A 13993-nucleotide genomic window follows, 5' to 3' on the forward strand; every position below is an offset into this window, starting at 1 on the left:
TATATGTGTATGTTGAGATCACTTGTACAGTATGTTCTATAAAATGATAAATAGGTAAACATACTGAACATAATTTTAGGTACCAGAGAAAAGACAATAAAAACTTAAAATGTGGTTATGTTGAAAATTCTATGAATTAAAATGTCTATGAGATCAACCATTTATAACTATAACATAAAATGTAGGCATATTTTTAAATATGAAAATGAGTATGTTTAATTACAGTCTGTAATTCATTTATATATAATTTTTAATAAGCTACAAATACAGTATGGGCATCTACTCCCACTCTAAAGAAGATTGGAAAAAATATTGATTATCTAGTGTTCACTACAAAAAATTTTATCTGAGAATGAGGAGCAGTGTAATACAGTGCAAAGAGCTTTGAACTTGGAGCCAGGATTCCCTGGTTTGGTTTTCATTGAGAAAAATGCCAGGCGCTGGGGTGTGCCAAGTGCTGGCTGAGATCATTGCCAGCCCGTGCCCTCAAGGAGTTGGTAGATAGGGAATCAGTAGTTGAAGAAAAATGAGAAGACTGCAGTATGCACGGGGTGCTGTTCTCATGCAGATCCAAATGGACTTCCTAGAAGTGTCCTCTGTGCTAATTGTGCAGAGGAGTCAGCTCAGTAAAGAAGGGGAAGGACTTTCTGAGTAGAATGATAGGTGCACAGACACAACAGCACGGTGTGAGCGAAGAGCAAGTGTCCAGCACGGCCAGTCTGAGGGCAGCTGTACCCTGGTGGGGCCCAGGGATGAAGCGAGAGAGTTTGACCCTGTCCATCTCCACACATCCACTTCCTCAGCTCCGATTGGAGAGATCTGGGAACTGATCCCATGCCCACTATGTGCCGAATCTGTAACTGACGATTACAGAGTCCTACTGAGGAAGAGGTAGGGGAAGACTCACGGCCAAGATGAACCCTCCCTCCCTTTCTGTATTTATCTTCTGAGGAGCCAGCTTCATTGTTGGCTCCACTGCTCCGATCCTTTTCTCTGAGTTGTTTTCTTTTTTCTTTTCTAGGCTGTTCTCGCTGGTGATCTAATTCTTTCTGCAGCATCTATAGCTCTGGCACGGATTGGAAATACAACTGTCATATCTATTTTAACCCAAGTTATTGAAGATTTGGTGCGTGGTAGGTTAATTCTGACGCTGCTGCTTTTTTAATTCAGTCTCAGTAGAGTTATCCAGGCAATCAAACCGTATCGCAAATTACCCCTTTCTTTCTTTATAGGCGAGTTTCTTCAGCTAGGGTCAAAAGAAAATGAGAATGAGAGATTCGCACACTACCTTGAAAAGACCTTCAAGAAGACTGCCAGTCTGATAGCCAACAGTTGTAAAGCAGTATGTACGTTCTGTCTTTGTTCACGTTAAAAAAAAAAAAAAAATGCCTCATAGCTCTTTCTTGGGAGCTAATTTCCTGGGAAACATTTCACTGGAGAACCTTAAAATAGTAACCAGAATCCCAAGAGGTCATTGAGAGAATTACATCCCCAAACAGTGGGATCTTCTGCTGTGGGTTTCACAGTCTTCTTTTGCTGTGCATGCATTCACTCTTCATCCTTCCCCCCCAAGAACAGAATCAGAATAAGCTATCTGCACCCAGTTTACTCTCCAGACTGTTTAACATTTTGAAAAACTTGTCATGATTAGTGGAATAATGTCTTTCATGGTTGTTGTCCCATATACCATTTCTGACATGTTAGCGTTAAAAAGTTACAAAGTGCTGTGTTTTTTTTTGGGGGGGGGGGCAGCGGGGTGTGCGGAGGAAGAGAGAGAGAATCTCAAGCAGGCTCCTAGCTCGAAGCCCGACACAGGGTTCGGTCTCACGACCCTGGAATTGTGACCGAGCCAAAATCAAGAATTGGGCACTTCTGCCCAAGAAAAAATACCTGTTAGGTTGTCCTAGTTTTCTTTGTTCTTTATTAGGAGTAGTAGATCCTCCAATCTTTGGGGAATGAACTATAAACAAGCCATTTTTCTTTGGGCTGTAAATCGAGTGTGCACCATAACTTTTCTCTCCCTTGATTTCCCTCCCTGGCCTTCCCTCTGGTCTTCTTGTTTTTATTTTTTATTTTTCCCATTCTGAGAGGCATGGGTCCAGCTTTTCATTTTCTTGGATTTACTGCCACTTTTATTTTTATTTATTTTTATTTTTTAATTTACATCCAAGTTAGCATATGTACAACAATAATGATTTCAGGAGTAGATTCCAGTGATCCATCCCCAACAAGTGTCTTCCTTAATACCTTACCCATTTAACCCATCCCCCCCACCCACTATCCCTCCAGCAACCCTGAGTTTGTTCTCTGTATTTAAAAGTTTCTTATGTTTTTCCCCCTCCCAGTTTTTATTTTAGTTTTGCTTCCCTTCCCTTATGTTGATCTGTTTTGCATCTTAAATTCCTCATGTGAGTAAAGTCATATATTTGTCTTTCTCTGACTAATTTCGCTTAGCAGAATACCTCCAGTTCTATCCACGTAGTTGCAAATGGCAAGATTTCATTTCTTTTTCATCGCTGAGTAGTATTCCACTGTATGTATGTATGTATGTATGTATATATGTATGTATGTATGTATATATGTATGTATGTATGTCACATCTTCTTTATCCATTCGTCCATCAGTGGACATTTGGGCTCTTTCCATACTTTGGCTATTATCGATATCACTGCTATAAACATCAGGGTGCATGCGCCCCTTTGAATCAGCACACCTGTATCCCTTGGGTAAATGCCTAGTAGTGCAATTGCTGCGTCGTAGGGTAGTTCTATTTTTAATTTTTTGAGGAACCTCCATACTGTTTTCCAGAGTGGCTGCACCAGTTTGCCTTCCCACCAGCAGTGCAAAAGGGTTCCTCCTCTCTGCATCCTCGCCAACATCTTTTGTTGCCTGAGTTATTTATTTTTAGCCATTCTGACAGGTGTGAGGTGGTATCTCATTGTGGTTTTAATTTGCATTTCCCTGATGATGAGTTATGTTGGGCATTTTTTCATGTGTCTGTTTTCCATCTGGATGTCTTCTTTGGAGAAGTAGCTATTCATATCTTTTGCCCTTTTCTTCACTGGATTATTTGTTTTTTGGGTGTTGAGTTTGACGAGTTCTTTATAGATTTTGGATACTAACCCTTTATCTGATATGTCATTTGCAAATATCTTCTCCTATTCCGTTGATTGCCTTTTAGTTTTGCTGATTGTTTCCTTCTCTGTGCAGAAGCTTTTTATTTTGATGAGGTCCCAGTAGTTAATTTTTGCTTTTGTTTCCCTTGCTTCCAGAGACCATGTTGAGTAAGAAGTTGCTGCGGGTCTGGTCAAAGAGGTTTTTGCCTGCTTTCTCCTCAAGGATTTTGATGGCTTCCTGACTTACATTTAGGTCTTTCATCCATTTAGAGTTTATTTTTGTGTATGGTGTAAGAAAGTGGTCCAGGTTCATTCTTCTGCATGTCGCTGTCCAGTTTTCCCAGCACCATTTGCTGAAGAGCACTCTTCTTTTTTTTAAAGCCAGTATTCTTGGGGCACCTGGGTGGCTCAGGCGATTGAGCATCCAAGTGCGACTCAGGGCATGGTCTCACAGTTCATGAGTTCAAGCCCTGCATTGGGCCTTGCTGCTGTCAGCGCAGAACCCACTCCGGATCCTCTGTCCTCCCCCTCTCTGTCCCTCCCCTGCTCACACTCTCTCAAAAAAAAAGTCAGTATTGTCCTTATACAACATGTGGTATTTGGTTCTAGCCCCTAAATGAGAGCCAGTTCTCTCCATAGGATAACTCATCTGACCATACCTCCGCGTAATCAATGTGGCAGAAATGAAACCTGGCAAGTAGGTTGTGATCAAAGCAGCAACAGAGGGAGACCTTCAGGGGACAGATGGACATTGCTGCCATGATGCTCTCTCAACATTCCTGCAGTTAAAGAGCACTTTTCCTCAGGTCTCTTCAGTGAAAAAGGCCCCTTGCCAATAGTGTCTCCATTCTGAAAAGCGTCAAGAAATGGATAATTGTGAATCCTAAAAGAATGCAGACATTTTCTTCCTAAAAACACAAAATTGAAACACTAAGAAATGTGAATTATGTAGAACATGCTGGCCATGACTTCAGCCATTTTTGTCTTTAGTGAAAAGGGCCAATATTTTTTTGCAAAGAATTGCCTGTGTGGTTTTTTAAAAAGAGAGATGGCTGGGGCATCTGGGTGGCTCAGTTGGTTGAGCATCTGGCCCTTGATTTCAGCTCAGGTCATGATCTCACAGTTTGTGAGTTTGAGCCCTGCATCAGGCTCTGCGCTGGCAGCATGGAGCCTGCTTAGGATTCTCTGTCTCTGACCCTCCCCAGCTCATGCACTCTCTCACTTTCTCAAATGAATAAATAACTTTTTTTTTTTAAATAAAAAGAGAGTTGGCTGAAAATATGGCAGACGTTAGAATGCCAAATAAAAGAATCACTCATTTTAAAAGGGTGCCATAAAGTTGCTACATAAACCCTTCATTGATCATCATACCTTTGATGGTCAAAATCTCCATGAAGATGGAGAGCCAACTTCATAAGGCACACTAGGGCGTTAAGTGAAGCTTGCAGATGATCAAACCCTACGAAGGGCCAAGGACATGGACCCAAGACACCAAGGAAAGCTTTGATCGTGGTGTGGTCACAATGCTCTGCTTAGGAAGCCAGAGACGTTATAGCATACATACTCATTTATAAATTGTACTTCGTTCTTCACAGATTAGCAAGTAAACAGTGGACATGTGTATTAACATGGCTCGACCCTTTTTTAAAATGAAATGCTTCGTGCTGTCCACTAGGAGGCATTCCGGCATCATCCCACAACTACTCACTTTTTATATGATTTATTCCTATACTCCAGAGCTGTTAGAATAATAAGGCAAAATCATAGTGTGAGCGCTCTAAATAAAAGGTTCTATATTTAAGTGCCTATGGGTAGAAATAGTCCAGAGGTGTTGCATATTCAAAATGGCTATTTTTATGTACTCCTGGTATTTAAAATGCAAAGACATTTGGGCTCCAAAAGTTCATGCAAAGCAAACCAGAAGTGCCAAAAAAAGGAAATACAGAGAATTTAAACATCAGAATTATTGTGGAATAATTAATAGAATTCTAAGATGTTATGGGAATTTGAAGGAAATTTAGCAGCTTATAACTTATCCTGTTAACTTTAATCACTCATTGTTATTTTTTAGTAGAAATAGTATAAAAACTAAGAGAGGGTTGTCTAAGATTGGTGTGTTTTGTTTTGTTTTGTTTTAAATAAGGATTGTATTTTCCTTTCTTCCTTTCCTCTCTTGTCCTGTCCTGTCTTTCTATGTCTGTCTTTCTTGTAGACTCTACGCTCAATGTGGGGCTTGAACTCATGATCAAGGGTCATGATCTAGGCCTTGACCCCTAGATCAAGAGTCCCATGCTCCATCGACTGAACCAGCCAGGACCCCCTCTAGGATTATTTTATGACACTGATTGATAGGAAAATGGAAGTAATATGTTTAAATGAAAGGTTACTTATTTGTGTCCTAGTCATATAGAATACACTCGAGCTTACCAGTGGAGGCCATGATTTCTTCCCCAGAAAAATCTCACAGGAATGAGATCCGAGAGGTCCAGTGGCCCATCCAGTGTTATTCAGTCAGACATGGCTGAGCTGGGATTGGAACCCAGAACTGGGTATGATGATCCTGCATTCGTTTGTTTTTCTTTTCTTTTCTTTTTTTCCAAATTTGTATACTCTCCAGTGCTGCATGAGGCCTGGAATCAATGGGCTGCCTTCCTGTTACTTTATTTCCAAAGCCACAGTATGCTACCACAGGATTTTGTTTTGTGGGTTGTATTTGCAGAACAGTGTCTTTTGGTACAAAATTCTTATCTAATCTACACATAGACCTTATTCCTATTTTGCCAGCTGTCATAATATTGTAATAAGGAAAGGGGAGGGGCGCCTGGGTGGCTCAGTCGGTTAAGCCTCCGACTTCGGCTCAGGTCATGATCTCACAGTTCGTGAGTTTGAGCCCCGTGTCGGGCTCTGTGCTGACAGCTGAGAGTGGAGCCTGCTTCAGATTCTGTGTCTCCCTCTCTCTGCCCCTCCCCCATGTGTGCTCTGTCTGTGTCTCTCAAAAATGAATAAATGTAAAAAAAAAATTTTTTTTTTAAAAAGAAAAGGGGAAAACTTTTTCTGGTCCAGGATCCAGTCCAGGATCTCTTGTTGCATTTAACTGTCATAAGTCTTCGATGTCTCAGTGTGCAACAAGTTCCTCAGTCCATCTTTGCTCTTATATTACCTTGATTTTTTTTTAAGTTTATTTATTTATTTTGAGAGGGAGAGAGAGAAAGAGATAGCTCAAGTGAGCATATGCAGGGGAGGGGCAGAGAGAAGGGGAGAGAGAGAATCTCAAGCAGGCTGCACTGTGTCAGCCTAGAGGCCGACACAGTGCTCAATCTCATAAACCACAAGATCATGACCTAAGCTGAGACCCAAGAGTTGGACGCTTAACTGAGCCACCGAGACGCCCCCATTACCTTGATTTTTTTTTTAATTTTTTTTTTAATGTTTATTTATTTTTGAGAGAGAGAGAGACAGAGCATGAATGGGGGAGGGGCAGAGAGAGAGGGAGACACAGAATCGGAAGCAGGCTCCAGGCTCCGAGCCATCAGCCCAGAGCCCGATGCGGGGCTCGAACTCACGAACCGTAAGATCGTGACCTGAGCGGAAGTTGGATGCTCAACCGACTGAGCCACCCGGGCGCCCCTACCTTGATTTTTTAATGTGTCATTGAGCCTTTCAAGTTGGATCTGTCTGCTGCTTTGCAAACTTAGATACCGGTTATGCATTTTGCACAGGAAAACAACAAAAAGGATGCCACCTGCTCAGTTCGTCACATCAGGGACCACATGACGCCCTTTTGTGCTGTTACTGGTGATGTTCACTTTGATCACTTGATTTCGGTAGTAACTGCCAGGTTACTTCATTTTCAGATTACTATTTTTCCCTATCTGGGGAGGGATTATGAGGTTATGTAAATCTGCTTATCAAACTCTCTCTGGTTTTCGCATCTATTTATGATTCTTTCTTCAGATACTTATTACCACAATGGCTGCCAAGTCACTGTTTTGTGAATTCTGTCATTCCTTCAACATCTTGCTTCTACGATAGAAGGGTATTTGATTTAAGGACGATCTTATCTCTGTGAACTCTTGGATTCTTATTCTATGGATTATAACCCTTTACTGTTATTTATCTGAATGCTGAATTATCCCATATTTGGCCAGTGGGGAAGGCCTTTTAACCTGGCTTCTGTGTCCTTTTAATCTACCCCCATCATTCTTTTAGCACTTATTTAATTTCTTTATTTTTTAGAGAGATTGCAAGTGGGGGGGGGGAGGTGGGGAGAGAGAGAGAATGAATGAGAATCCCAAGCAGGCTCCATTCTCAGTGTGGAGCCAGACACGGGGCTCGAGCCCACAACTTGCAATCGCGACCTGAGCTAAAATCATGAGTCAGACGCTCAACTGACTGAGTTACCCAGGTGCCCCAACACTTCATTAATTTCTGGCAGAAGACGTTCCAGGTTCATCTTGCCCTTCCCAACACTAGGATTCATAATTTCTCCAACGAGCCCTGTTCTTTTGTTGGAGAATGGTATTTGGAAACCAAGATCTCTCCACTAGGTATCATTGGGCCCTCCAATGATAGTAGACAGAAATAGGAAATTTATATATATATTGCATAACCGGTATCTAAGTTTGCAAATTTTTATATATATATATATATATATAAATGGGTATGTTTATGTCTTGATCTTTTTATTTCCCATCTATGTGTATCCAAACAGTGATGTATCATATTGTTGGCTCATTCCACAGAATTCATGATTTATCTAGCATTCTGTCCTTCCATACAGTTGACCTTTGAACAACATAGGTTAGAACAGCACAGATCCTTATATGCGGGTTATCTTTTTTCTTTTTAATAAATACAGTATAGTACTATGAAAGTAGTTTCTCCTTATGATTTTTTGTAAGCTTTATTGTAAGAATGTAGTATATAATACGTATACAGAGTATGTGTTAATCAAATGTGTCATCAGTGAGGTTTCTGGTCAACAGTGGGCTATTAATAGTTAAGTTTCGGGGGAGTCAAAAATTATATGCAGATTGTCACCTGCACAGGAGGTGGAGGGGTGTCAGCACCCCTGACCCCCATGTTGCTCAGAGGTCGACTGTATTTGTAGCTCCTTTCCCCAAGAATGAGAAGCTTGACTCCCATTCTCCACAATATATTTATTTGCTCAGTCCCCTAGAATATACCAAAGGGGTTTAAAAATTGGTAACTCCCATCTCTGTAAAAAACAAAAACCTAGTAGTTCAGTATTTGTTTATAGTTCTTTTTGTCTTTAGCCTGAGGATAATATAATCAAAAATCTGTGTTCGAAGTTACCTCTTTTCAGTGTGGTTATATTATTATTTGAAATATAAGCTAGGTTATTTTTTACTCCATTTTAGAGGTCCCCTTCCATTCTTAACCAATTTTGTTTTTGCGGGGGTTGGAGGCTGTTGGTGTGGTTTTGAGTGTATGAAATGTTAACCTAGCTCCTTAAGTCAGAAGTGTATACAGACTGGTACTTGCCCACCATTCCCATGTGTCCCGTCCCCCTCCTCATCCTTTCCACCCACCCTGTAAGTGACCAGTCTCTTTGCTTCTGCTTCCTCCTTCCTGTGTTTCTTTTTACACAGATGAACAGCCCCACATGCATGTTGTTTCCCCTTCTTTCTTGCAAGGAAAAGTAGGATGCTGTGCTACCTTTTCTGTGTGTGTCTGACCTTTGCACCTTGTTTTCTTCAATTAACAGTGTATCAGGGATATCATCCCATGCTGCTCTGTAGAATCTTCCTCTGTATTGTATTGTATTGTATTGTATTGAGAGAGAGAGAGGGAGAGAGAATTTTAAGCAGGCTGCACACGCGGCACAGAGCCTGAGGCGGGCTCCATCTCATGACCATAAGATCATGGCCTGAACCAAAATCAAGAGTTAGACTCTCAACCAGCTGAGCCACCCAGGAGCCCCTCTTCCTCATTTTTTAAACAGCTGCTTCGTATCCTATCGAGTGGATATACCGTGGTTTTCTCAGCCACTCCTATATATGGGTGTTTAGGCTTCTAGTAGTTTACAGTTACAAATAATACTATAGTGCCTAACCTTATGCAAGTGTGTTTTTTATTTTTATTTTTTAACGTTTCTTTATTCTTGAGAGAGAGACGAGAGCCCGCGCAAGCCCAAGGGCATATTTTAGGGGGAGGTGCAGAGGTGGGGGGAGACACAGAATCTGAAGCAGGCTCCAGGCTCCAAGCTGTCAGCACAGAGCCCAATGCGGGGCTCCAACTCGTGAACTGCGAGATCATGACCTGAGCTGAATTTGGACGCTTAACCAACTGAGCCACTCAGGCGCTCCAGTGTGTTTTTGAATTGTTAGCAGTGTACCTTCAGGATGTATTTGAAGGTAGTCGTGTGTGTGGTTCTTGCCCCACCACGTTTCCCTCCATAAGGACTGTACTCTCAGATGTTCTCACCACCAGGGTATGTGAGCTTCCTGCCTGTTTCCCCACAGCCTCGCTCACTGAATGTGTTGTAAGGCTTTTCAGTTTCTGCCAGTTTGATAGATGAGAAAATGTTATTGCAGTGGGGTTTTAATTTGCATTTCTCCCTTCTAAGTGAACTTGAACATTTCAGGTGCTTAAGGGCCATTTATATATCTTCAGTTTTTGTTATTTGCCAGTGTCTTTTGCCCATCTTCTAACGTGTTTGGTCCCCCCACGCCCCTGGTTTTAAAGAGCTCTTTACAGGGGCGTCTGGGCAGCCCAGTGCGTTGAGCATCCACCTCTTGATTTCCGTTCAGGTCATGATCTCTGCGCTAGCAGCCTAGAGCCTGCTTGGGATTCTCTCTCTCTTCCTCCCTCTCTGCCCCTCCCTCGCTGTCTCTCTCTCTCAAAATAAATATACTTTAAAACAAAAAAGAGCTCTTTATATAATAAGAATATCAGCACTTTATCTATGATATTATGTTGCATATATTCTCCCCCAGTATTTTTAGTTGGTTTTTGACAACACCCATTTCGATATTTTGTATGTAAGAATGGAGCTCCAATAATCTCCACCATTTTTTTAATAAAGAAGACACGATGCATCTGTGTGTCTTCAGGATAGATGTCTTAACTTCCTTGGTGACACAGAGATGCTTGATGAACACCAAGTGCTGGTCCCTGCAATGCAGCCTGTGCTCCCCAGCCTTTCTGAGACCAGGCTCATGAGAACGTTCTGAGACCTTCCTCCTCTTCCCCCAGAAGAGCCACACGCGTACAGCAGGACCTGCTGTGGGCCTGCTTCCAACAGAAAGGTTAGCCAGGCTCCGCTTTCTTTTACCCTGTCATTCCTCATCCTCCACCCACATCTGGAAAGATAAGAGGCACCTGTCCCCTGGTGCTGAGCACAAGAAGCGCTTGTGTCCTGTCCGCACACGTCCTCTGTGCCTTTTGTGTTGCACTGCTTGTGACTTCTCCACCTGCACGGGACGGATCCAGGCGATCCTTACCCGGCGTGGGGGAGCGGGATTCTCTGGGCACTGAGGAACGGTCTTTGCACCCCAGGCGTGGAAATCTGGGCAGAAACGTCCCTTCCCCGCCTATGAAGCGGAAGCTGCCCACTAAGTGTCACTCGTTTCTGTGGTAGCGTGTGAGCTGCGGGCGGTGCGCCCAGACCACACAGCTTTCTGCTTCCTCGGGCACATGATTTGACTTCTTTGGGCTTCTGTTTTGCGCCCCTTGGAAGCAGTGTAATAAAGTGATTAAGAGAATGGTCTCTGGAGTCCGACTCTTGGGTTCAAATTCTCATTCCACCGTTTCCCAGCCCTATAACATCTGGTGCTCTCTGTGCCTCCAGGCCTGGCCCGTAAGTGAGTTAATACACGAGAAATCTCAGAATAGCTCCTGGCATATGATGAGGGCTTGGTAATTGTTTGCTCTTATCATCATCAACCACAAAAGAAATGCTTCTGGGACACTGTGCAGCTTAACTAAGATAATGTAAAGTGCTCATCATATGTACTCCATAAATTTTAATCCAGTGAGTTTAGAAATAGAAGAGAGTTTTTAAATATCTCTTACTTTTCAGGAAGAAAGCTGGCATTTCTGTGCTGTTTTGTGTTGAAGTAACAGCATGAACAGGCTCGCTCTCTGAGTTATTTCTGCCTGGAAAGGGGGTGTCATTGTGTTCTGAGCTCAGCACATCCTCAGCTGCCCAGATCTTACCACATTTATTCTTTTGGCCAAGTTGATGGCTTTCTTGACTCTTGTCAAAATTTCTAAATCGTCTCCCAGCTGGTGTCATAGATTCTTTAGTATGGTTGAAAAGAGGAATCTCTTCCTGTACGTGGATCCGTGCCTGTCAGTGGTCAGGTCTGTGCCGTTGAAAGCGGTTGTGAGTTTGTTATTCATTCAAGTGGCCACCTGACCTTTCATGACAGGCAAATTTGTATCAAGGACCTGCAGCCAAACATTAACGCGGTCACAGACTTCATTAAGTCATCAAAAACATTCTCAGGGCTAAGAGAATGTTGCCCAGATTGTATGAGCTGGCTTTAATTAGCCACAGAGCATGGACACTACCCAGCTCCTGTTCCTGCACCTAGGAGAAGGGGAGGAGGAGGATAATTAACAACAACAGCAAACATCTAGTGTTATGGCCAGATGCCCAGCACTCAGCTGAGGTTTAAAAGCAGCATCGCGTGTATTCCTCACAGCAGCCCTATGAGCTAAGTGCTTTTGATCCTGCGTTTTACAGATGAGGAAACTGAAGCCCAGAAATACCAAGTAATACGCTAAGTTCGCGTGGTAATACGTAGCGTATTTACACGCCCCTGGCAGGCTAACCGCAGAGTCCGCACCACTGGGCTACACAGATGCCTGAGCAAAGAGGGTGCCGACCAGAGGGTCACGAAGGACAGGATCCTTCATCATCAGTGACCCACCTCAGGAAGGAGACCGCACCTTGTCTGCCTTTCTCATGGAGTCAGCATAGACATTTCCTCTCCGGTGGAGTAGACCTCATTCCTGTTCCCTCCTTTCGGTTTTTACCCAGTCTTTGTTTTCTGAAGTGTGGCAGGGTCTGCTTAGCAGAGCAGTGGGAAAGGCACTCAAGTGACCGGAGCCAGCTAGTTTTTTTTTCGAGTTTTAAAAAGTGCTTAGAAGTCTTACTTCTCCTCCACTGAAAAAGAAAGGAAAAAAAAGTTTCCATGTAGTTAATTACTTCTTGCAAGAGAAATACAGGAGCAGTAGGACCATGAAGACCCTTGAGGATGAGAAAACAGGATGTCAGAAGCACGAGGTCTGAGGCTGTTTCACACATGTGAGGAAATGGCTGCATTTGAGAAATAAGTGAAATCACCAAAAATTTAGTATTAAAAGAAACTACAAATGAGGAAATACATATATAGCAACATCATGTGTGATTAGATCAGACTAGCTAGCCCTAAAATAAGGTCTACATCAATAGAAAAATAAAAATAAAGCCAACATTTAGGCCAGGTTTAGCACCGAGTGCCGGAAGCAGTGGGAAAGATGACTTCTCCTGGGAAAGGGGTGGAAGGTGGTTTCCTTAAAATTTGAAAAAGCCGTCTGAGGCTGACATCCTTTCATTAAAAGCACCAGTGGCGTATGCATGTTTGATCTCCCTCTGCTGCAGTATCTTCGGACCAGCCTCACTGCCTCTCATTTGAGGGACCGGATGGATGCATCTGTGCACACAGACTGGGGCTCCCCGGCTCAGGCCTGCCAGCAGCTTATTTCAGAATTCTCTCTCTGCTTCAGGTCTCTGTCCTCGGATGCCCTGATCCAGCAGTGCATGAGATTGCCTATCAATACGGGAAAAACGTGGGAATAGCCTTTCAGGTCGGTCTGCTGCTTTTTAAGAACGTGGCCTGTTGGCACAGCGGGAGGGGCAGCCGCGATGCGGGATGTGGTGCTCTAGATGCCCCTCTTTCCCTTCCACCAGCTAATAGACGACGTGTTGGACTTCACCTCGTGTTCTGACCGGATGGGCAAACCAACGTCAGCAGATCTGAAGCTTGGGTTAGCCACCGGCCCTGTCCTGTTCGCTTGCCAACAGGTAGGTTTTCCAAACTCCCTTGGACACACTGCTTTGTCTGTTCCAGGCACAGCTGATGGGAAGGTATGGGGTAAGCATTTAGGTAAGCTGATAGGGGAGATATGGGAAAGCATTCAGGTAAGAGACCTGGACCTAGATTTGATCCTGGCCCTGGGGCTGAGATGTTGGGACCAGCCATTTTACTTCTAAGCTTTATCTGTGAATAAAACTTGAAACGGAAGAGATTACAACTTTCCCCTCAGGGTCGTACTGAGGATTAACTGAGAAAGTACCTCGTAAATTAAATGCTGTATGTATTTAAGGTAGCATTACGATTATTTCCATATATTTTAGGCACTGACAAGGTGAATGGTTTCCGCATCTTGATTATAGGACTGGATTTGGGATGTGCCTCAGAGCCCCTTAAAAAGGCACTGGAAGGGCCTCCCAGCATAAGAAATTCTGCCGTTCTAGAAGTTTAATGGGAATGTGTGCTGCTCTCAGAGGGCCTTGGCCATTGCCTCAAAATGTCAAGAACATTTACAAGGGCAACTAGAACCACATAGTTCTTTCTTTCTCCAGATTGAGGGACTGTCAATTAAGGAAGTAAGTAAAAGCTGCCTTTATGTTCTCCTTCACGTGGATGAAAAAGCTTAGGAAGCTTCAGAGATGCTGCAGGGACTAGCAAGGCAGACATTTATTTCCAGAGCCTGCTCTGGAGGCCGGCCACATGGCTGTGGCTGGGCCAAGTGTGGTTTGAAGTGAGTGGGACATTGGCTGGCATTTGGACATCTTTTTAATAGATTGTAACTTTGCAGCATATTTAATCCGGTATTTAGCAAAGCAATAAGATGTTCATCAC

At 43.2% G+C, this 13993-nt stretch overlaps 1 protein-coding gene across 11 annotated transcripts in view; it reads left to right on the forward strand.

Moving 5' to 3' along the window:
- PDSS1 (decaprenyl diphosphate synthase subunit 1) overlaps positions 1-13993 on the forward strand; it is a 44464-nt gene that overhangs the window by 20881 nt on the left and 9590 nt on the right. For 10 of the 11 annotated variants that reach the window (XR_007456532.1, XR_007456533.1, XR_007456534.1 and 7 more), the window contains 4 exons: positions 1022-1133; positions 1233-1342; positions 12855-12935; positions 13039-13152. Coding sequence is in view for 5 of the 11 variants with exons in the window: in XM_049624741.1 (XP_049480698.1) it covers positions 1022-1133; positions 1233-1342; positions 12855-12935; positions 13039-13152 (417 nt within the window). In the remaining 6 variants the exon portion in view is untranslated. Of the gene's footprint in view, positions 1-1021; positions 1134-1232; positions 1347-12854; positions 12936-13038; positions 13153-13993 lie in introns of those variants that run through there. The other variant, XR_007456537.1, reaches the window with a different exon arrangement.

Source organism: Panthera uncia, chromosome B4 (assembly GCF_023721935.1).
Source record: "Panthera uncia isolate 11264 chromosome B4, Puncia_PCG_1.0, whole genome shotgun sequence".
Classification (NCBI taxonomy): domain Eukaryota; kingdom Metazoa; phylum Chordata; class Mammalia; order Carnivora; family Felidae; genus Panthera; species Panthera uncia.